The 24,619-nt window shown below is 45.0% G+C and overlaps 2 protein-coding genes and 2 non-coding genes across 5 annotated transcripts in view; all 4 read left to right on the top strand.

Moving 5' to 3' along the window:
• The first annotated feature begins 1,879 nt into the window (after positions 1-1,879).
• Positions 1,880-15,108, top strand: p2ry6 (pyrimidinergic receptor P2Y6). Its single transcript, XM_076736124.1, has 4 exons — positions 1,880-1,940; positions 2,095-2,185; positions 10,768-11,192; positions 11,771-15,108. Exons 3-4 carry the CDS (start codon positions 10,777-10,779, stop codon positions 12,441-12,443), a joined length of 1,089 nt encoding a protein of 362 aa, XP_076592239.1. The 5' UTR covers positions 1,880-1,940; positions 2,095-2,185; positions 10,768-10,776; the 3' UTR covers positions 12,444-15,108.
• Positions 7,270-7,342, top strand: trnaa-agc (transfer RNA alanine (anticodon AGC)). Its single transcript has one exon. It is a non-coding gene; the product is annotated as a tRNA-Ala (tRNA).
• trnat-agu (transfer RNA threonine (anticodon AGU)) lies at positions 10,383-10,456 on the top strand. The gene has a single exon. It is a non-coding gene; the product is annotated as a tRNA-Thr (tRNA).
• Positions 15,109-16,460: 1,352 nt separating the features above from the next.
• arhgef17 (Rho guanine nucleotide exchange factor (GEF) 17) overlaps positions 16,461-24,619 on the top strand; it is a 59,064-nt gene continuing 50,905 nt past the window's right edge. For both annotated transcript variants that reach the window (XM_076734716.1, XM_076734715.1), the window contains exon 1: positions 16,461-21,827. In XM_076734716.1, coding sequence (XP_076590831.1) covers positions 16,539-21,827 — 5,289 coding nt within the window. In that variant the 5' untranslated portion in view covers positions 16,461-16,538. The remainder of the gene's footprint in view (positions 21,828-24,619) is intronic.

Here is a 24,619-nt window from a genome sequence, read left to right as displayed (position 1 = left end):
AATCATATTCTGGACTCCTTCACTAATACTCCTCTGTGTTTATTCAGTTTATAACATCTTGTGGAGGGATTCTGCACCGCTGTTGTAGAGTCCGGGGTATTTCTGTATGCAGATGTTGTTTAAATTTTGCAAAGTGACCAGTGTTGTGCTGTTATGCCAGATTGTGGTAATGACAGTCAATTTTCCTTGACTCTATGCAAGCTGCTAACTGATAATCAGTCTTGTTTACCTCTCTCTTCCAGCAGAGGCTAATTCCTGTGAACGCTGCAGTTCCCTTGAATGTAATCTCATAAACACTATCATTGCATCTCTGGCACAAACACACACACCTCAGAAAGACATCTTGCAGCCACTTCGGATTTGTTATCTATCAATCCCAGAGTTTGGCTTCTGCACACAAACACACACTCTCAGTCAGTGAGAGACTGACTGATAACTTCATCTGCGGAGTTAATAGCGACAATATACAGTTTTATAGCAGTTCAATAAAGTAACTGAAGGGTGACAGCAGCATGACTTCTGCAAGGTGTTTGTGATTTTCTTGGCAACAAACAAAGGCAACCAATAACACACGATTAGACTATGAAGGACAGATTTTTTATATGACATCTGACATGTAGATACACGTGGACGTGACTCACTGGCCACAACACTGGAGACAAAAGCAAGAGTACATAATGTACAACAATATTTTGTGTCGTTTGAAAACACAAACATGGGATAACAGTTGTTTTCTTCAGACCTCAGAGTCTTAATCTGCAGCTCAGGAGTCAAAACACAACCAGTACTTCTGTTTTCACTTTCTGCAAGGAGAGCATGTGTTGAGATGTTCTCCACACACCTTCAATCCGGGTCTGGCTTACTTTGTATTCTCTATATTCTTTACTTTTCCGCTGCATTAACAGTTTAATTATCCATCTGTGATCAAAACCAAACTCATTAACCTGTGGAGAGTGTAAATCTTAAAGGACAGCTGCTTCCATTTACACCCATATTGTTCAACCCAACCCCTTTATGAGTGCTTTGTGGTGTTTACAGGAGGCAAACAGGTAAATGAAGATGTGCTGCCATTTCCCAAATGTGTGTCTCAGTTGTGGTTTGTCTTATCAGATGTGGAAATAGGATGCAGAGCAGGAAACAGTAACGCTGACAAATCAAATAAGACTGCAATAAAAGCCTCATGAAATCCCAACCAGATTAGACCCAGCCACAGATGTTTGCCAAAAGTTTCTGCTGTTTAATGTCAATGAGCAGCAAACGGATCATCAGCACTCTGTGATTTGGGGCATGAACATAACAGACATACTTATAACCATTCACAGACTCTCAATTAGCATTTGAAATCATTTGCGGACTCAGTACGGGACACCTGGACTCATATCCACTGATGTCCTGTATGCTCTGCTCCAAGAGGTGACCTTTCACTCCAAGGTGTGTTACAGGGGAGTCTGATGGTTGAGTGGATCTCAATAACTCATGACCTCAATATCAGTTTGATCCGAGGTATGATCCTGCTTATGGCATGGCCACATGCCAAAATGAAAAAAGTAATCACTTCACTTTTTGAGGTTTGTTTTCAGCCAGTTAAATTTCAACAGTGAATTAACTGGCATGAGTCCACAGTTTTAACAGTCCTTGCCTCGTGATTTAGAACTGTGGACTGGAACTATGTTTGATGTACCTCTGAGATACACCTGCCAGTCACAAAAACAAGTCTGTCTTCTGACTTTGTTTTAATAGTTAAGCAAACATTGACAAAGCAGGCTAAAAATAACTGCATAAAAACGCGCAGATCTGATTTGCATCGGCCCCTTTGCCTGATTGTGCGGCGCATGCTTCATTGCGCGTGCGTGGTACTAGTGTTACCTCGCGCGGTCGACCCGTGCCGAAGAAACAGTGGGTGAAGAGCGCGTGCAGCAACCGGAGTCGCCTCACAGCATGTAGGTCCTGGGCGGAGAAACAGCGCCTCTAAACCTCACTTGTTCTCAGTGTTAACGATATAAAACAGCTTCCAGAGTGTTCGTGCTGATTTCTTGACACTTGTTTTCTCCTGCGCTGTGTTCCTCCACGCTGAACTGCTCTTTGTCGTTTCAGAGGAGAGATAAGGAGCAGGACGGGTCCTCTGCCATGGCTAAGTCGCCAACTTGTTGATGTTGTCACTTCACTTGTTTTGCTGTCATACAGGGTGAGTTACTGTATTATTTTTCTCTCTAATCCTCAGAGTAATTTAATGTATCAAGCTGAGACTTTTGAATCAAACGAATGAGGACATGATATTCCCATTGGGGCACAGCGTGGCTGAACTCCAGGCTTATCATGCCAGCTACACATGCCATGTTAGCGCCAATGTGATAGTCCAACTACAGCTTTATAATTGTATTGTGACGTATGAATCCTTCATACATGTATTGCAGCTTTATTCCATCCAGGAAACAAATTAAATGTTACCTGAAACCGAAAGTGGGCGAAATGAAGCCACTCAAACGTCCCACAAACCCATCAATCCTGGCAAATGTCTCCCTGTTATGGTGGAGGAAGATTTGATATGGCCTGTTATTATAAATTCAGATTAATTGCTTCCCTGTGTCCTCCTTACTGTTTTTTTCTTTTCTTTTTTCCAATCAAATTCCACACAAGGTGGAAAGGCGCTAACCTGATGCATGGTGGTGCACAGCGGCCTGCCTCCAGGAACAGAGGTTTTATTGTGTACATACCAGGTGTGAAAATGCGATGACAGCTGTCCCTATGAAGTTTGCAGGAAATGCAGTTTGTGCAGGACATTGCAACTGAAATGAATGAAAAAGGTCCTGAAAGTCAAACCACAAAAATGAGGCTGTAAAAACATCCTGGGAAACTGCCTCTATTCTCAGGAATTGGATGCACAGTTTTTCAGCTTGCGAAAGCGCAGCTGAGTCACAGCGAACACAATTTCAATGACCTCCTGTTTGTTCCTTCATATTCACAAATCAGGATTCAACAGATAGTTGTCACGCTCTCACTTTGAATTGGCTGTTAAATGCATGTTTTACAAGAGAGTTACTGCTTATTTTTTGTATCTGCCGATATGAGTGGAGTTGTGTGACAGCTAGCAGCGTGTCCTCAAAGCAGCCATCTGTCTTTATATCTGTATCAACCATCTGAGAATACCCAGCAGGGTACACAGGGCTCACACTGATGTCTTAATGCAGCAGGAGATTAGATTTATTCTTACTGAAAACAAACAGAGACAGGAAAAAGCATCCTTACATACAATACAGCAGGTTGTTTTCAGGGTGTCAAACGTATTGATAGCTTCTCAATGTCACATGTTTAACAGGAGTAAACTAACGCTATGAACATAATTAGAAATGTATTGGTTGGTTTGTTCCATCTGCCGTCAAAAACTTCTAAAATATGCAATGGGAATTGGTCATTTTTGGAGGTGTTGCTTGAAAAAATGACTTGATGACGTGATTAATCAAAACCGGTTAATCTTCTGTCGTTTGACTGTCCGTTCCAGCGCTGCATGTATGAATAGAATTGATTCCCTTTGATCATTACGTACGTCATCTCTGCTGTAGGTGACACCAGTGGAAGTGAGTGTTTTCAGTAAGCTCGTATTACACAAGCATTTAAAGTTTTCTCTGTAATATTTGAATCAGCAACTGAATTCCAGTGAAAACAACTTGTCACATCACGGACGTGCTGACTGAGAGTCGTTTGGAGGCGCTGTCATGTGTAAAGACTGGGCGCCCTGGCCATGGGACTTTGGCTGCCCTGTTTATATTGAAGATTCCTTTCTGCCTGGATTCGGTGGGTGTTTTGTCTGTCTGACTAATGTAACGCTGGTTTAGGGACACAGAGACAGAGACAGAGAGGTGATAGAGGGGTAGAGGGACGGAAACAGTACAAATGTTGTGTCCAGGGCAAAGTTAAATGCACAGCACAGTAAATAATGAAGAGCTCAGTGGCAGCCATCCCAAACATGCGTTGAGGAATCAGTCAGTTGAAGACATGTCTTTTCTTTTGTCCTGTCTTTAAGTTTTACTGACTCTGCTCTTACCAAAGCTGCATTCAGACCCCCTTTGCACCACAAACCCATGACAACAGCCACCACAGGGCACAGGCTAAGTGCTGCTTTCTTAAGCTTTTGATTAGCTTTTTGCCTGACCAGAGGTGTGTATCAAGCTTCTTCAGCAACTTAATGCGGCTTATGTTTGGAAAAACATGTTTTTCTGTCAACGTGAGCGAAAACAAGAGTCCAGACAGCAACAAAAGTTCAAAATATTTGTGGGATATATTTATGCTTTATCAACAAGGCCTTACTCTAATGATAGAGAGCTGTGAAGGACAGGCATACGAGAGACACAAATGGACAGTGATGTCCAGGAAGCCTGTTTGTGTGGTTGCCTTTGAACATCTTGTCGGCAGTTGTCGGGAAGTTGTATTCCTGCGTAGTTATGTTGCGCACATGTCCACTGATGTCTTTTTTGGGAGGAGGCTTTGCTTTTAAGAAAGCACCAGTTCAGTTGAAAACTCCCCTTTCAACTTGAACAGCTGCTTTGATCTCATCTGTGCTTATTGCTCTTATTCTAATATTACTTTTCATGCTCGCTGGCGATGCAGGAAGATGACTCAGTCGAGGGACAAACAGCTGTGTATGGGCGCAACACCAGCCCTACTGGAATCGCTTCACAGAGCAGAGATGTGGACGGTGATTCAGAAGTCTGGAACAAGGCGAACAAGAAATGACAGCTCTTTATTATTAAGTTGACAGCAGGTTTACGGGTGGTGTTTTTGCCTAACAGATTGGCCCCACCTTCCCGACCACCCATACTAGAAATCAGCTAACCTGAACACAATGTCAGGCTGAATGAATGAAATGAAACAAAATGCCTGACGATCATGCCAGAAGGAGTCTTGTGGCGTGCCTGCACCAGCGCCCGATGCCCCACTGTCCTGTCTCTGTACTTCACTTGTTGCATCAGAGCTGCGTTCGCTTCCCCCTTGTGTGGCAACCGCATGACCACAGTCAGCTAGACAACAGCCTCAACTGCTGTCTGTCAGTCTCTACACGCCTTATGAAATCCTCAGACCAAATCCTCAGAGCTGCAAGCGTCAACGTGTTTTTGTCTACAAGTTACGGCAAATGCTTACAAACGGAGCCTCGTGCGTCCGTATCACTCTTGAAGGCGTTACTGTTCGTCTGGAGGAACATTTTGTTTTTATTCTGCCAGAAGGGAAAACACAATACACTACCGTATCAGTTCTTCTGTCTCACCATGCAGTGATTTCCATATCTCTACATAAAGTCTTTGCATTTCTTCTATGGAAATCAAGCAGTCAGTGCGAACATCATTTTTCAGATAAGCAAAAGAGAGGAGGGCGTGTCAGCTCAAATGTGTGCGATGCTTGCTTGGCATGTGAGAGATAGCTTGTGCTCTCTGAGGAGAGTTTGGAAGTTGTAGGCTGATTACAGTCAGGGCTCGTGCATCAAGTGATTATTTAATTTTCCTGTCGACCATATGGCTGAACACCAGCCTTCTGCATCCCCCATGTGCCTTTTATGGTGCAGCTGATTGGTTCAAGATGTCTCTTGTGTTATGGCCACAGTGTCTGTCCTCATGATTGATTGGCTCGTAGTAACTTGCACCATATTTGCATAATCAATCAGTCAAGACAGGGCTGTGACATGTGCAGCATTCACTTGTGTGTCCCTGCAGTTTCATGTGTCTTTGTCGGGAAAATGAAAGAATGTTTGTTGTTTATCTCAGTAAAGAGGAGGATGTTTATATTTGTGTGTGCCTGCGTGTTACGTGCATGCGTACAGCAGATGTTTGTGTGTGCCTGCAGTCTGTGATGTGTGAAACTGATGTTTGATTCTATTCTGGTCCATCCTGTGTGTCATTTTTTCAAATTCATTACGGCCAAAGCATGACTGTGCATTCACATGTTGTAGCCTGTGTGTGCGTGTGTGTGCGTGCATGTGTGCTGTATTTGAGGGCAGAGAGGAGCAGCGGGCATGAATCCTTGATTAGTGTGCCCAGGGACAGTAGAAATCAGATGGGGAAGTAATTAGGGTTGAATGCTCCCTCTCTAACTCAACATCTCCCTCTTCATTTACAGCTCCTGCTCAGATGGTGTGTGTGTGTGTGTGTGTGTGTGTGTGTGTACAGTATACAGTATGAGTTTTCATGTGCCCTTATCTGCCAGTCAACCGTTGCCTGCTCTTTTAGATAAGATTACCTGGAGGACGGTACCTGTGAAGCCGGCCTGGTCACATTATTGTGTGCCTGAGTGTGCGTACGTGTGTGGTAGGGGGTGCTGGTTTGAACAGATTGCCTGTTGTGTAGTTTAGTAGTCATATTTGCATATGTATGACAGAAAAGTGGTGGCAAGATGTTTAATGAATACACATAGTGCTCACAAACAGTCCAAGTAACAATTTAAATCAAGCAAAATCAGCCATTTTAATGAAGCAAAAACGTCAAACATTTGCTTTTTTCAGCTTTGCAAATGTGATCATTTGATGATTTTTATTATTTGTTTATTTATGGTTTTGGGTTGTTGGCTCTAATAAAAGCAAGTGGCAGATTGATAAAATAATCTATACCCGTATCCCTAAGTGAATCGTTGCTCACATACTTTGCAGAGTGGATTAATCAGATTTTTCCATAAATAAAAGCTGGAAATATCACCAAGAGCAGCAAGGGTGAACCAAAACAGTGAAGTTGTGAGCTGTGAGACTAAAACAATTAGCTGAAACCGTATAAGTGAGAGGAACGGCAGAGTCGTTTTTGTCACTGTGAGTGACGCCTTTCATTATTCATAATCCATTTACTCTCTGCTTGTATCTGCGTAACAGACAGTAACCTTCAGGCTCTGCTCACTGCTGCTCATGTTACCTCAGCCAGGGTTCAAAAGTCCTGATGGTATCAAATTCACACGCAGAATAATCATTCAAACTTAACATGTGGTGCTGATTTCCAGCCCTGCTTGGCTTATGCTCGGTTATTTATGTCCTACATTCGTCCTGAGTTGCAGTTACGCTCTTGCAATCGTGGTTTATAAATAATCTTGCGACACCTTCAGGTCTGCCTTTTGGAAGGCCTGAGGGCAGTGAGCACTTAGCGGCCTGTCTCTCCTGTCAAAGCATGTGTGTGAGGGAGATAAACAGAGTGCAGAGTGAGGGAGCATCCCTGTCAGCTACTCGTAACGTTACCCCTGTGAGAGGGGCTGCAGCTGTGTAAATGACATGTCATCTGCAGTGTTTTACGGCTTGGGTTTGCAGGGGAATTAGCTCAAATGGTAGAGCGCTCGCTTAGCATGCGAGAGGTAGCGGGATCGATGCCCGCATTCTCCAGTAGTCCTTTTGACTGTGGAGGCATGCAGTGCAAAGCTTTCAAGGGTAAGATTATTTCTCTCTGCTGTCAGGTAGCATATATATAACCACTGCTCACTGGAACATTTACTGTAGCACTGTACAACAAACGTGAGCATGTACAGCAGTTTTCTGTCTCAGACACTACAACTGTGTAGGCAGAAAAGGCTGCACTGAGTCACAGAGCAAAAAGTGGATGACTCCTTCACACCCTTAGTGACAAAGCCAAATGAATGCCAGCAAAGGTCGGTGAGCAATGTTTTAATTAGTGTTTGCTGTTAGCGATGGATGTGGCTTGAAATGACTTCATTTCACACGCAGCTTTCAGTTTTATGTTTCGAGAATCTCGTCTAAAAATACTCAGAATTTTCCATTATTTGACTTATTTTTCAGAGGAGCAATATTTGTTTCTAGTTACGCTTCAATGTGCCTTTTTAGAAACATCGCGGGTATCTGAGGTGTCTCAGGAAACACACAGAAGACAATCAGTTGTGATTTCCACATGTGTTTGGGTTTTTGTCCCTGCGGGTTTATGGTGTGTGTCTCTGTTTCTTGCTGTGGTTTAATGTGTTTATCTATTACACTGCTTATTAAACTAAAATCAATTCAGATTAGGAAATGGATACGGCCTGGAGAGGATCTGTGAATAAAACGCCTCACCCAGAGGCCCACACACACACACACACACACACACACACACACACACACACACACACGCATGGTGCAGACGTGACCACGTGGAGGCTGTGACTACTGTTTGCTCTCTAGAGTGTTTGGAAAATGAAAATTGACCATATCAAACACACACATCCATACATATCTGACATTCAGGAGCGCTCTGAGGCATGTGTCACACTGTTTGATTGGACGGCGTTACAGCACAAAGATGTACTCAATCAGCATTAAAAACATAACACATGGCTGTCATTGAAAGTGAAACGTGAATCTGTTCACGCCCAGTGAATATTTTCTTTAAATCCATTAGGGATTAACCATAAAAGTCAGTAGTCAACAGTGATTTATTACTTGGCTTCTTTTTTATATTACACATGTGTATAATCCTTCATTTTGTGAAAATTGTAGAAAGCACTCTTGAACATTCCCTTATCAATAAGCAGTCTTTTATGTTGAATTTTTATGCCGCTGTCTTGGCCATGACCCCCTCATAAAGGAGATTTTTGAATCTCAGTGTGAATTTTCCTCGTAAAATAAAGATTAAATGAAATGACGAGATGAAGGCTACAAATCTGAACATGACCACAAGGGACGAACTAGATCAGGTTTTGCATTTCTTTTTGCCCCCTTTCACCTAATAAATTTAGAAAGAGTCCATTGATTTCTCATGAACGACATCTTCCTCCAGCGATGCACAATTATCTCCACCACAGTGCCAGTCCGCCTGACGTGGAGATATTCAACACTGGATTCAGAGCTGCGCTTGTTTCATTTGGCAGATCTCAGCTGCAATTCCTGCTTTGCTCCGAAGATCAATAATTTGCTTGCTTGGGCTTGTTATCCACAATGGGGGATTGTAGAACTGCAGGAAACATTGCAGTTTGATGCTACACAAAGGAGACCTGCCATTGGCCTCCTTTGTAATATCAATAATACGTCTGATTTCATGTCACTGCTCGCTCTGTGACTTTTTAACTGCGTATGCATGCCAACATTCTGCATACCAGCAAGCACAAAGTGACGCAACTGCACCCGTCATCTCGGCTGTTGACATTCGGAAATTTACAGTATGGATTTGAGCTTTAATGCCAAAGTGGGACAAAAAAGGGAAAGGGTGGCGTTCACTGTACTTCATTCATGGAGGCCAGGCATGGTTAGCCCACTACAGGCAGGCCTGAGCATGGAGGCTGCCCACAGGAGGCACCTTCAGGCAAAACAAGAGCCCCTCTTTCCTTACATTGTAAAATCTACTGCTTTTCTGTCAGAGTGGGATTTATGGAGATAATCACTTTCTACAGTGCAGTGTTTTCAGTGAGCTTAGTGATTTGACTCTCATGATGTCACAGGGCTTTAAGATAGCCAAGAAAGTTGGTCTCAAGGACTTTCTCGAGACAGGCTAGTCCACAAATCAAAAAATCCGAATTACCCTGTAAATGAGTCATCACAAATAAAGACGACTGCAGTGCGCTTTCCAGAACCGTACTTATTCCTCTTTGCCTGCTCATTGGTTCAGTGTAGTGAAATGTTTTACGGTCTACCGCAGGCTGCCTCTCCCTCCTCCACTTCAATTACTCTATCAGGAATTATGAAATCATGCGTCACTGTTGGTCACAACAAACTGTTCATGCACCCACACGGAGGACTTAACTTAAGACGCACACTCTCTTGCAAACCCACAGTTTTTTTAACAGCGCACAAAGACAGTGTTTCACGCAGGAACAGGACACAGTACATGCACGCAGCTGAAAGGGTGTTAGTTGTGAAATGCCATGAGTCACAGTCTGACAAGGCTGTGAAGGAAGTGGCTTAAGCCAATCACTTACTCGCCCACATGCTGCCATAAGGAAATGGATATGATTGATGTTGGTGGTGGGAGCAGTGATTAACATTGTTGATTAATCTCAGCCTCTTCCAGACGCGGTGAGTTGCGAGTGGAAGAGCAAACAGTTTGCAGTGGTTTTCAGTTCAAAACTTGCAGCTGTCCAGCATCCACTTGTCATGAAGTGATGGAGGGATTTGGTTATCTAATGGACTGGCTCTCATTTCACTGACATAATTTATTTTGCTGCAGTTTTCCTAGTAACATGTTAGTAACTACTACTACTAAATACCCAGGTTGGGAAGCACCAGGTTTTACTGTCCAACAGCATCAGGGTTCACATGTACCATCTACAACAATATAATCAGATTAATGCAGCAATAATTTATCTCTCTGAAGGGTCAGTCTTTACGTTACCTTTACTGCTTTAGCTACATTTCACTGGCTGTGCTTATGCACTTTACATATTTATCACAAGCTGCCTCCATGGTTCAGCTCTGGATGCTGCAAAGGTCAAAGTCATGTCAGGGCGCTGTGGCTTAGTTGGTTAAAGCGCCTGTCTAGTAAACAGGAGATCCTGGGTTCGAATCCCAGCAGTGCCTTATTATGGATTTTCCCCTGTGGGGCATCAATAAAAACTTATCTATAAGAGCTCATGAAGCACTTTGTACTGGGTAATAGTAATCAACTAAACAATCAATCGATTAAATGTGGAGGAGTCAATCAGCCTCTAAACAAACGTTGGTCCCTTGTGCCCTCTGGTGGAGAGTTTCTCCCTCTGTGTTTAACACTCAAACAGTCATCACATGCACTCACATGCTTTCTCTCATTTCTGTTTGTTTGCTCATTTGTTATCACATCATCATCAAACTAACGGCGCCCTGGTGTCTCTCCCTGTCTCTCTCTCCTGCAGAATGTGAAGATGCCATATTCTGTCAGCTCCTACCCTACGGAAACTCTCATCTCGAAAACCTTCTCTTTGGACTTCTTCTCTACCAGCGAACACCCCACGGAGCCCTACACAGCAGACAGCGTCGCCAACATCAGTGGGTTAGGCAGCCTTCGCTGCACCTATAAGGAAGACTTTAAGCGTATTTTACTCCCTGCTGTGTACACCTTCGTCTTCCTGCTCGGCCTTCCTCTCAATGCTGCTGTCATACTGAAGATATGGAGGACTGGGCCCAACCTTTCCAAAAACAACATCTACATGCTCAACTTGGCCATTGCCGACTTTCTGTATGTGATGTCGCTTCCTTTGCTCATTTACAACTACGGCAGTCATGACTACTGGCCCTTTGGGGAGTTTGCCTGTAAGCTGGTCAGGTTTCAGTTCTACAGGTGAGATGCTTCACTGAATATCGGCTAATTATGTCTGTATACCGCTGTGTGTTCAAAGTATTCCATCATATCTGAACTTTACTTGGTCTTTAAAGGTTTCAGTATGCTTCAAAGGAACTGAGTCATCCCACCACACCTAAAGGCAAATGTGAAGGTGTGGCGAGATGTGATAAATATTTACAATTAACAGCACTCGCTTCTGGACTGTCTCACCTCAGAGGCATTAATAATGTTTAACGCGGTTACACACAAACTGACACAAGTAAATGTGTGAAGCTGATCGCTGCATTTAGCGGAAAAACAGGCCCCTGAGTCTGCTGTGTGAACGGTGTAAGGGAGGGAGAGATGCTAAAAGATGATCCAACAAGGACTTTGAAGCACACTGAGCTCCCGTTAGAGCTCCACAAATACTGGCCTCAAAGCTTCACATACGGCCTTACGAGTGTTTTAGTTCATCCAGTATTTCACGACAGACTCCGGTTCTGTTCATTAGTGGTGACATTTCAGTGAAAGACACTGGTCAGCTGCAGCTCAATAAGATTTAACAGCATTTTCTCTTTCTCGTTTTCTTGTTTTAGTAACCTGCATGGCAGCATCCTCTTCCTCACCTGCATCAGCGTGCAGCGCTACGTGGGCATTTGCCATCCCCTCGCGATGTGGCACAAGCAGGGTGGTCGCAGGATGGCGTGGTGTATCTGTGGAGGGGTGTGGCTGGTGGTCATCACCCTGTGTGCGCCAACTTTTCACTTCGCTGCGACGGGAATACAGCGAAACCGCACGGTGTGTTATGATTTAAGCACGCCAAAGCATTCAGTGGACTACTATCCGTACGGCATGGCTCTGACTTGCCTCGGCTTCTTGTTGCCCTTTATGGGCATTATGGTGTGCTACTGCCGGATGGCCCACATCCTCTGCCGCCCGGTGTCCTACCAGGGTGTCTCCATGGCGACAGGGGAGAAGCGGGACAAGGCGGTGAAGATGATCATTGTGGTGGCGGCAGTGTTCTGCATTAGCTTCCTGCCGTTTCACCTCACCAAGACCCTGTACCTGGTGGTGCGTACTCTGCCTGGTGCGCCCTGCGAGACAAGAAACTTGTTTTCAATCATCTATAAGAGCACCAGGCCGTTTGCCAGCATGAACAGCTTTCTGGACCCCATTCTGTTTTACTTCACCCAGCCGCGCTATCGCCGGAGCACCAGAAAGTTTGTGCTCAAAGTCACCAGCCTCAGGGACAAGGGCACCAGTGTTTGAGCCAACAGCAGATCCTAACCTGCAACAGTATTTCTTAAAGCCTTTCTGCGACCCCAATCCTAGGATGCTGCAAAGTGCTGCAAGTATTGTTTGCTGAGTTTTTCCTTGTGTATGTTATAATGTAAGCTGCAGCCGTTTGTGCTATAACCTACTACTAAGAGAGGTCTAGAGAAGATTAGAGGCACTGGCATGTCAAGAAGCCTTCTGAAATGCAGCATGAAGGTTTGAATCTTATGATATTAAAGGTAAACATAGACTGAGAAAACTAGGAGAAGAAATTCCCAGAGTTGAAAGTAGAAATCCATATTCTGTGGACTGTACATGCACATGCTGATGATACTGTCAGCACACCTGGGCATTCACTTCCTACATCGTCCAATTATCTGTGAAATGTTTTCTTTCGGTCTCTGCTGTGCACTGGGTGGTTTTGTTTTTTGTTTTCATTTTGTTTCACACTGTGAACTGCAGTATAATAGAAATACTCTAAACTGATAAGTGTCTCCACAGTTTATACAGAACTAAAGATGAATGCTGATAAGTGTGAGATATAAATAATGAAAGGGAGAAGAGAGAATGTATGTTTTGGGATAAAATCCATGATGGCTCAAAGCCATGTAAAATGCTCAAAGCAATTGTTAAATGTTTGATGAGTGCATGTTAGAGTTGCATGAAGCACTTGAGTGTAATGAACTGGTGCTGAGGTGAAACATAAACAAAGGATTGCAAATGCATGGCAGGTGAAGAGGAACATGGATGTGCATGTATGTGTGGAGACATTACACTTTGATAGGAAGGTTTCTGCTATTTTAGTATCTAAAAGTGACATGTTTCAACATTATCAAAGTTGTAAGGCTTGTTGTTGCATGCTTTCACCACTGGATGGCGTGTGAACCCCACTGCTGTAACCCCACTGCACTGAAACGCTGATTCCAGCCTTTCTAAATATGGTATGGTTCTTAACATAGTACCCTGTAAAGACTAGATCTTAGCTGCTACAATCAGAGGTAAACAGATGCCAACAAATCCTAAATGTCCAGCTCATACCGCTCTAAAATTGGTCCATGGTTTTCTCCACATGTTTGAATTCTCCAGTAAACAAAGGAAATCTATTTAAACATCTGTGCCAGTGTTAATATATCCTTATCAGGTGCATTTGCTGCTCAGAGGGGAGGAAAAATGCAATTTATGGACTTTAGGGTCGGGTCTAAATCAAGGCTCAACCCTGCGGTTTTTCACTTCCTTTGAGTGTGAACACCCCCGTCCCCGTGAAATGATCTCCGCTGATGGAGGTTCGGCATTACAGACATGATAGAATGAAGAATTAATAATAGTGACTAGAGACATTTATCAAAAGAAGCTCTACACCTTAACAGTTACTCTAGAGTACATGTGAATGGTTTAGTACTGTTTCGATCGCTTTAAGCAGATACAGCACACTGAATTTGTACAGTCTAAATAATGGAGGAAATTTTCATTTTAAATTTCTGTCTATTTCTTAGAAGTTATACCAAGCAACTGAATTACTGAGTTTGGGATTTGGTCTGTGATGTTCATGAAATGAACATGAATGCAGATTACATTGTGAATGGGCTTACCGATGTGTAATTGTTTGTTGTACTGCATTTCTCTGTAGCTTGATGTTAACTTAATTCAAGTTTTGATGTTTTTCCAAGCACTTATTTTTGACATTACTTTTGTCTTTCAGACACACAGAAAGGAAAACAGTTGAATTTGTTTCATATATACACTTACGCAAGTAATTGTGGCATTTATCTGGTACACTTACTGCCATCGTACGTGACTCCTGATTGTAAACTGTGCCTGGGGAGTTTGGTTTAATGCTGAATGTGTTAACTAAGTAACTGAGTGTCTTTTAATCCATAACTTGCACCAGGCTCTCTTAGCCTTCAGATCAGGAGTTCATGTAGCGCTCTCTGATTTGACTGTTTGATGTCAACAATTGAAACTGTAAAGTAATCCTTAATTCAGATTTCAAACAAGTTTCATTTGCCAACAGCTTTGAAGCTCTGAAGCCACTGTAACCGACGAGCATTAGGCAGCTTTACTACTGAAACACCTGGTCGGAACTTGCAGCCACAGGTTGAGTTTTGCACCCATGAGGCTAGAAATGTGTATATCGCTTTAATGTGAACCTGTAATTTGTAAGCATTTTAAATGCAAGGAGCATTTTGACTAAGATCATGGGCTTAAGCTTGTTCAGAACTTTTTAATGCATGTGTGTCTGTACAACGTGCATATTCGGTGATGTATTAATACACTGTGTCCTGTGCTCCAGCAAAAACGTCTTGTTCATGTGTCTGGTCGGTCAAATATTTTTGATGTCTCATTTATTTTTATTTTTCCACAACTGTCTGAAATGTTTGTGGTGAGCTTAGAGAGATCCAGATGTCTGTGCGCTGTGCCAACATACTTGTGTCAATCAGTATTACGTAGAAGAACTCTTATTTTTGTAAAATACTGTAACACAGAATAGTATCAGGAATGTTATTTTTAGTATGTAAATAGAATTATGTTGATTGAAAAGTAGCATTTATGTTTTTATATATTTTAGTTTGTTTTTTTTTCTTGAGTTTGTGAAAGAATGTTGTTGTCATCATGTAAAACTAACTGAAAGCAGCCATTAAAAAAAGTCACTCAGCCTGTCATGAACGCCTTCTCTTCATTCAGATAAAAATACATTTCTGATGAATAGAAATCCCCCCTTCTCTTTCGCAACACAACATGAACTTTAACTCTCTGTCCTCTCAGTGTGCTCACACCAAGGATGGGCTGGAATAGTGGAATACTGTACAGTGGAAATGCTTTGCAGTAGCTTTATGAGGCAAACTGAGTCTAAAGCTATGAAAACAACTGAATCCTGCTCCAGTGACACTGACCTGGGAGACAGGGTCATTAAATGCAGCACCTGTCATTTAACAGGTCAGACTGTGGGGGGCGCTGCGGTCAGCCTCTCCTCTCCTCTGAGGGAACGTATTCCTCTCAGGAACAAAAGGACCTGTTAACCAGACAGCCACATGGGAAGCACCACAGAGGGGTTATTGTGCTTGAGTGAAACTTTTTTCATTGTTTTTTTTTTTTTTTTTTTTACTCCCCCCCTGAATGCTGACACTCTAATTTACCAACACCACCATAACACTGTGGTGTAGAGCTATGGCTGAGTATGCAGCTACCAATGTGGTGTTAAATCAAAGTGTGTCAGTCTCTGGCTTCCTCTGTGAGCCTCCAAATACTCCAAATGACAAAATACTCGTATATTTATACTGTATCTTGGGAATCAATAGTGTTTTATGGTGATATCTTCACAGAGGTGTTTCTAAGTTTACTCTGCAGGTCCAGACTTTGCTTTAAAATGTGCACTTTTCTGTCTAAAGTTCCTGACAGTGCTGCTGTCTTTTTCGCAAGGGAAAGAGCTATAATTACACGCAGTTTGTCCACAGTATCTGCCTTCTCCTATCAAAAAGAAAAAAAAAAAAAAAGCTTTTCCTCCCAATCCCCGAGGGGGCTATGACAGCCCCTATACCCCTAGTCCCGCCCACCCCCTCTGCCCTATCTCAAGCATTAACATGCAAAAAACAACATAAGTCACGGAAAACCAAATCATGCCAAAATGAGGAATCCACAAACAGGTTGGGAATAAACGCTAAATCACGCGTCGGGCCCGTGCATGCGTGCTAACCTGGCGATGGACAGAGGTTTACAAACAGGAGGGGGCAACAATGGAAAAGCTGTGTTTGTGAACAGGTTGGGAAAGTTTTGGCCCTAAAACATTGTAGCGCTTTTCCTCCTTGCGCGGATGCGGTTTCGGGAATCAACAAAATGTAAGTTTTGATAACAAAGCAGCACTCATTTACTCAGTGAACAGTTTGTCACTTGATTAACCTCGTTACAGTGCAATTTGAAGCTTTGCCAAAGTTTTTTTTTTTTTTTTTTTTTTTGTAAGTGATTGTCTTCATGGTTTTCATGCCGTTAGGCTGCGAGGGGAAATGGACCACAACTCCAAAAGGTGCCCGGATCTGTAATGTCCGTGGAGGTAAAATGAGCGTGTGAAATTTAAACAGAAAAAAGACATGAACAATGGCAGAAAGAGAGAGGAAGAATGCGGCTGTGTATCGCAGCGTCTCTTTCAAAAAGTTGGGGTCCTGGGGCGCCAGCAGAAGTGAGGACCAACAACACAAATCAGAGGATTTGGAGGCAGCTGGCGTCGCCCTTCCCCTGGAGCCCAGCAAAGCAGAACAACCCGTGGCGACGCGTAATGTCAGTGTGTCAAGAAAAGTTTCCAAAATCTCTGCCACCACCACCACCGCCGGCCTCCCAACCGCAGATTCAAAGAGAGGCTCCTCCACTCCTCTCTCCTCTATTTCTCCATCCATCCGCCAGCTCACTGAGAAGTTTAGCAGCAGCGGCACGCACAGAGCCTCGCCGGGAGACGGCGCAGCAGTGACACGGGGGAGCAGCACTCTTCCCCGGACCAGGGGCTCCAGGAGAGACGGGTCTCCGTCGCTCCGTAAATCTTTTCACGAGGACAGCGCTGGTGGATATTTCCAAGATAGTGATACTACTGCTGCAGAGTCTCTCACAGACAATAAAGTGCAGAAGTTTCACTCTGGCACTGAGTCCGTGTCAGGCTCGGACACAGAGAAGAAGACTGAGAAGTGGATTCTTACACGTTTATCAACCGACAGCTGCAGTAACTCTGGTAAGAGAGATTATTCACAGATCAATTCATGCCCCTCTGATCCCAGAAAGACTTTGACTACAGATGAGGAAGAAGATATTATAAGTAGAGGGGTTCCTCCACCCTGTAAATCTCACAGACGTTATCACTCAACACACCACAGTGACTTTATTCCCCTCCACTCCGACAAGTGGCCCAGTGTCACCAAAATTAGACAAATTTTCGATGAGAGACAAGGTAAAGCTACACAGCAGCTCAAGACAGATGCTTGTGATAATTTAAAGGCAGCCGGCAGAGGCCATCTACACGAGCTCAGCCCCAGTGAGAGTGCTCCTCTCTCGGATAGAAGTGACAGACTCTCACCTTACAGCTCTGCTAATGAAGCCAGTAGCCTGTCTTTGCAGGGCAAATGCATAGTGGGACTACAAAGCAGAGAACGCAGTGCTGCTAAAGAGGCTTCTTGTTACGGTATGGACTTTTATTCCAAAGCTGACCACCAGCCATACTCAAATGATGAGGATGCAGAAGTAGAAAAACATACTTCTAATAACAACAAAGTTTCTGGTAGAAATACTTTTCAAAGCAGCAGCAGCAGTTGCACCGGGGGTAGTCGCTACCATAGGATTAACCCATCTCCATACAGATCTCACAGTCCCAGCACTGAGGCGGAGGCTGCACATAAGACCCCCAGGACAACAGGATTGACATCTGACCCCAGCTGTGACCTTCAACCCCCTGCTACTTCGTCTTGGAGTCGATCGAAGAGCTTAGACACCTCCTCCTGCTCCTCCTCTCTTCAGCAGTCAACAGTGAGGGAGAGAAGGGATAGACAGGGGGTCGGGCTGCCCAGGGATAGTTTACATTCCTCACATAGCTCCTCTAGAGCACCAGCCCCCCCCTCCTCCCCCTCCTCCTCTGCTCCAGCTCCAGATAAAGCCATTACCTCCTCCTCCTGGACTGTAGCTCCCTCCACCGAGCTAAGAGCCCCAGCAAGAGTTGCCTCTCCCCTCAGCTCCCACTGGAGGTTCAGTTCTGGAGACGAAGAGGAGGAGCACACCAGGAGAAGAAGAGGAGGTGGAGTAGATGGGTGGAGTGTTCCTTCCGGCCCTGCTCCTTCCATCTCCCACAGAGCAGGAGAAAGGGGCACCACAGAGCGAGGAGGCAGCTATTTATCCCGCAGTAAAAATGGCTGGTGGGGTGCCAAGGGCATTGGCAGGTCTTCAGGCAGTGAAGAGGACAGCCCTGGTTCTTTAGGCCCCCACAGTCGAGAGGCAGTGCGCCGCCGCTCGCTGAGAAAGAAGAAGAAGGTCAGTGGAGCTGCTCTAGCAACAGGCCGTGATGATTATGATGATCATGATGGCGAATCAGAAGACAGCGACAGTGACACAGCCTTAACAATGGAGCACTTAGAGAGGCACCACCAGCAAAACACCGGAGGGGAATTTGTGGGAACAACATCTCGGAGCCACTTGCCAAGAGATGCCAGCAGTCATAGCCACAGAGCGAGGGTGCAGCAATGGGAGCGCATCTCTTCATCAGTGACGTCCACAACTCTTCCTGGTGTATCACGAGTGTCAAAGGTCAATATCCCCCCTTTTGTTTCCAGTCCTGGTGGTTCGCGCTGCAGCAGCCGATACTCCAGCACTGAGACGCTGAAGGAGGAGGACCAGGCTAGCTGCGCCAATCGTGCAGCAAATAGCAGAACTGCATCCTCGTCCATGCTGAGTAAAACTTACCATGGTAATTTCACCATGTACCGCTCCCCAAGCTTTGGCCATGGAGATAACTTCTCCCGTACCCCTTTGCGGGTGCGCTCCAAGATTGTGCCTACAGTCACCCCCTTACCTAGCGTACTTGCCAAAGGAGGCGGGGTATCTGCGGGAGGTGGGGGTGGTGAGGCAACAGCAACGAGGACAACAGGTGAGGATGGGGTAGATGGTAATGATAAAAGCCGAATATCCATGTCTAACCCTGATATCACATCAGAAACAATGTCGCTCTTAAGCTTTCTGAAATCTGACCTGTCAGACCTGAAAGTGCGTAAAACAACTGGAGACAAATCCGGGGTTGCGGAAGGGTCATCAGTGTACAGGATGGGCTCACGGACTCATGGAGGGACCCTTCTTCTTTCTGGTCGTCGGCCATCACTGAAAGACCTGACTGCCACCCTGCGGCGTGCAAAGTCTTTCACTTATTCAGACAAACCCACAGCAGCTGTGAGGTGTTACATGACTAGTAGCAGCACAAAGAGGAGCTCCTCTGAACAGCAGCTTGACTTAGATGGAGAGAGGGATGGAGGGAGTGTATCGATGTCAGATAGGGAAGTAGAAAGCGATGGGGGTGATTTTAGGGTTGGGAGAGGACAAAGAATGAGGGATTATGGATTTGATGATGATGATGATGATGAAGTGATCCCTCCATTGCAGGAGAGGTATGTGCAGGAAGCCAGGCAGGTCATTCGAGATATCTGCCAGATGAGTACCAGGGAAGATGATGATGATGATGATGACGATGATGCAGATTTAAAGAGAACTGATCATAATTTGGGGGATGAATGTTTTCAGCCCAAGAAAACAAACGAGTTGAAGGAAAAAGCAGGAGTGAGCGTGAAGGATGAGGTGAGGACAGATCAAGAGGCTGAGTTTAAGAACACAAAAGACAGGGATAAACATGAGAGGGAGAGAGAGAACAGTGAGACGCAGAGGAGCGAGAGGGATGGACAAAGTATGCAGTCAGAGAAGTTAAACAGCAGGGGCACAGAGTACAGGGAGAAGGCAAAGAGACAGAGCAGAGAGACGGAGAGAGCCTTACTGAAGGGCGATTCAGAGGAAAGCATGTTCTACGACCGCTCTGTGGATGAACTCTCAGGCCATGAGTCTAGTTTAACAGATGAAGGTATTGTAACAGAGCCAGAGATGGGCCCCAGTGACCCCTCCGAGAGGTCATTCCTGAGGTCGGCAGGGGTTAATTTAGGGTCACGAATTGCTAGGGATGTGCTAGGGCAGCCTGTCACCGTGTGGAAGCAATCGGCTCTCCATGAGGTGGAAGGGTTCAAGCAGGAGAGAGAAGAGATGACGGAGAGCGTGAATTGTGCAAATCGTCTGAATGAAATCAGGGTACCTCCCTCCTTGCCTCGTCCTGCCCATGTAGCTGAGAGTGACAGTATCATCATGGAGCTGAGCACCGCTGGTATCAGCAATGTCAACAGTACCAGTGAAGAGATCAACACCCACAGTGCTGTGTCGCAGAGGTCAGCAAGCACCGCAGGAGGAGGAGGAGGAGGAGGACTTGAAGCCCCTTCAACCCCAAGTGCTCTCCGTCGAAGGCGTAAGTTCTCCCCCTCTGGCAGTAACAACACAGGCTCTGATTCCAGTAATGGCAGTAATGCAGAGTCAACAATAGCAGCTGTTGGAAATGGGGAGTCCACAGTCTACCGCTCTCTCAGCGACCCTATGCCTCAGCGGCGTTGTTCTGTGGCTGAAGAGGGGAATAACAATTTTTCTTCTGTAGACAGCAACCTGTTAGGATCTCTATCTGTCAAAGGAGGAGGCGGTGTTCAAGAGGCCTCTGCTGTGGCCACGTTGTCTGAATACAAGGGCAGTGTGGCCAGTGACTTATCGGTTTACAGTGATGGCGGCCTCCGTGATGATGCCGTTCATGACTACAGTGGGGTGATCAGGAGCATTGTAGCTGAGCCAGGTGCAATGGACAGACTGATGACAGATGACCATGGCAATGGCAAAGTTCCCAAGAAGAAGTCATTCAGTGATCCCAGTCGTCGTAGCGATGCCCCTTTACTCTCTCAGACTGACCCTGAGTTCAAAGGTCAGACAGGCAGCAATCAGCCAATCAGTGAACTGGATCAACCTGGCCAGATTCCACCTTCTAGCAGTGAGCCAATCCTTAGCGAGCAGAGAGAGGAACTGTGGGAGCCAGAAGTTAAGCCTACACATGCAATGCCAACACAGCCGCATCACCATGCAGACATCAGTAATAAGGTCAAGAAGGCTCGTTCCCAGTCGGAGTGTACACCCCCCTCTGATAACCGTGATTATGAAGATGATGATGTAATAGACCAAGATGGAGATGAGAACGAGATGCAGAAGTTTAACTTTGACCTCAAGCTAGCTGGGGTTTTGTCCCCTAGAATGGTTCGCCGGCCCTGCAGAAAGCGTCCAAACAGGTTGGCTCAGTTCTTCCCTCATGAGGATCCATTTGAGCCACCAGAACCTGGCTCAGAGGCGCAGGAGGATCACGGCAACAAAACTGACTTCACTCCTCCTCTCCCCCCACTTCAGCCCAAGCCCAAAATCAGACCTAAACATGTGCGCCATGCCAGCGAACCTGCCACCTTCATCCCCATCTCCCCACCTCCGCACCTCCACCCACTAAAGGAAGCGGACTGCCTTGCTGTACGACCTAAACCAGAGCCTCCAACCTTAAATAAGCCTCCAGGAGATGAGGCCCCATCTCTGGAGGTTGTGACACAGAAGTATATTCTGGGCACTGCTGAGAGGGATACTGAGGGCCCAGGGCCTCTTCCAGCGGCCAGGGATGCAGCTTCAGTGCCGGCTTCAGAGGGACCCTGCGAGACCAGCACCAGTGGAATTACAGAAGCTGGATCACAGAAGAAGAGCACAGAGGACACTGTCTCCACAGCTACCCCACAGAGGACCAAGCCCAGAGTGGTGAGTCCAGATTTTTTCAGTCTTTACCATTTTCAGCGTCGTGTGAGTGTGTGAAAGGTTGCTGTCTTGTTGCAAGGTGTCTTTGAGTTCATGTCATGTCATGTGCATGTGTGCATGTGCAAAGGTGCATGTGTGCATGTGCGTGCTTCTTATGAAGTGCCGTGAATCAGGACATATGGTTAATTTCAGAGTGCATTTGGGACCAGTGCTACAATACAGAAGCCATTAAAGGCTGAACAGTGTTAAACAAACATCACCGAATGTTATTAGTTTGATTAAACACATCTCAGACAAAAGGCATTAAGAAGTAGACCAAGACCCGCTGAGTGTGTGTCTGTTTTCATTTATTTGTTTCATCCAATATTGATTGTCTCCGCGCCAGAATTATAGAGTCATTGAGGGGGGATATAATAAACAGCTGACCCAAACACAGATTGGATGTGTGATTCTGCGTCTACTCAGCGGTGTCTAAACATTGGGAGACTTCTGGCTTGTTGTATCATAGCAACACAAACGTTAACTGATCAGGCTGTGACCAAAAAAAATCCATATTATGATAATTAAACAGATTCACAAGAAATGATTTTTTTACAACCACCACTGGGTAAAATAAGTGTTATATGATAAACAGTGTATTAGAACCTGCATAGAGTTAATGTTGTGCAGAGTGCTGATGACTGAATGTGTGTGTCAGTGTTCCTTTCTGTGTGCGATTCATTGCCATACACATACCATACATTGCACACACACACACACACACACACGATCTCTCCTGGAGGTCTTTGCCTGAAGTCATGGGCGTGACTGTGAACAGGTGTGGAGAAAGTAAGAATGACACAGGGTTTACCATCCCATCTGAGCTCGGGACAGAAAAGGCTTTGCTTTTATTACGTCATGACTGCTTTTTAATTGCAGTGACTATTCTGCAGCCTGCACTGGTTCTGCTCTGCTACGGAGGCCAAATGTTGCCAGTGTGTATGTTTCAGTAATCCGGACCACTTTGTTTTTATTTTGAAGAAAAAAAAAATAGACAAAGCTGCTTTTTTTGTCCCAGTGATATTATTTACATCTATTGCTCCGGCCCTCATTAGTTGTTTATTGTTTCATTTCCTTTCCATTGTCTATACTTGTTGCTGTAGCGACATTAGCAGTAGCTGGCGACTGACCTCTCCAGGCAGGAAATGGGTTTAGGGAAATAGGAAGTTGTTGTGGTAACTGAAGTGTTTGATGATGTCCAGCACTGCCGGCTGGCGTGTGTGTATGTGAACTCCATTGTGTCGAGTGTGTGTGTGTGCACATTTGTGACTTGCCTGCATGTGTGTATTACAAACTGGTTTCCTCTTTCTTCCTCTTTCTTTATACGTGTGTGCATGAGCATATACTTTGGCTGAAATATATCAACGGCTTGTTCAAATGTTTGGAGCCAACCACACAGCCGTACTGCACAATGGCAGTGTGTGTGTGTGTGTGTGTGTGTCTGTGTGTGTGTGTCTGTGTGTGTGTGTGTGTGTGTGTGTGTGTGTGTGTGTGTTTGTGTGTGTGTGATTTGGCCTGAATGTAAGGACAACTGTGCCAAGCTGACATGGAGCACAGACGAGTTCTAGTGAGGGAGGAAAGAAAAGAAGAAAGCAGGTGAGAGAGGGAGAGGAGAAGAGAGCTCTTTGGTTTTCTGGAGACCTGAGTGTGGTTCATTTCGCCCACAGCACAGTGCCTGCTGTCTGACATCGAAATCTCTCATTATTGTCATCTTTACTTTACATCATTACTTTTCTTCACTAGTCCTTTGTGCCTTTTGCATCGTTCTCCCTTCTCATCTCCTTTGTTACTCATCCAGATACAGGGTCACTCAAGTCTGTAATCCAAGTCTGAAATACCGTATCAGTATGCTGCATTTTCAGCTCTTACCATCACCTCATCTCCATTTGTCTCTTTTCTTCTAATTCTCCAGCATTCCTCCTCATGTTATCTTATTCTTCCCTCCGCTGTCTCTCTCTGTCTCTCTGGAACATTGCAGCGAAGTGAGGTCATAACGTTTGTCTTGGTGTGAGGCAGGCTGCCGAGCCAAATGTCAGGTAAGAGAGGGAAAGAAAGACAGAGACCAAAAAAACAAAAAGAGGAGTTGGAAGGAAACACTTGCTGGCTAAAAAAAAAAAGGTTGCAGGATCAAAATAGAACTGAGAGACAGAGCTGAAGAATGAAACGGTGATGGAGGGAGGGGGAGTGAGGGAACGAGAGGCAAGGGGAGAAGACGGTAGAAAAAGGTTGAAGGCTTAAGTTGAACCAGAGGTGGGTCATATGTTTAAAATAAAATCTCCATCCTGTGATAACATTGTGTTATTGCACCAACTTCAACATAAACCCAGTGGAAGAAGGGAGCACTGGTTCTGTTCATCTTTTCGTGCACCGTTGTCTCCAGTTGTCCACTGAATGTGTTAAATGTAAGCACGGTTTGTTCAGGCTGTGCAAAATGAGCATTTCTCACGTACAGGACAGCTCTTCCTTCAGAGCAGCTGAACAGACAAGTTCAAACAAATAGTGATTGAATAATAATAATGATTCCTCTTGAATAAGCGTGTGCGCGTGTGTTTCCTGTACTGTACTGAGCGGTTTTCACTTTAGCAGGCAGCAGGAATGTTACCCATCTTTCCTTCTCCTCTTGTTGCATAACAGTCTTCAGCTTCCCAAAAGAGCTGAAGACTCCAGAGCGTGTCATGCTTTAGCAACCATGCGTTTTAGGTGTGTTTCTCGATGCTTTTGATTTAACAAAATAAGCCAAACTGGGTAATTCTGCA

The sequence above is a fragment of the Chaetodon auriga genome, chromosome 7 (assembly GCF_051107435.1).
Source record: "Chaetodon auriga isolate fChaAug3 chromosome 7, fChaAug3.hap1, whole genome shotgun sequence".
Classification (NCBI taxonomy): Eukaryota; Metazoa; Chordata; class Actinopteri; order Chaetodontiformes; family Chaetodontidae; genus Chaetodon; species Chaetodon auriga.
The sequence above is the reverse complement of the archived record's forward strand: the minus strand, read 5'-3'. Positions and strand labels throughout refer to the sequence as shown.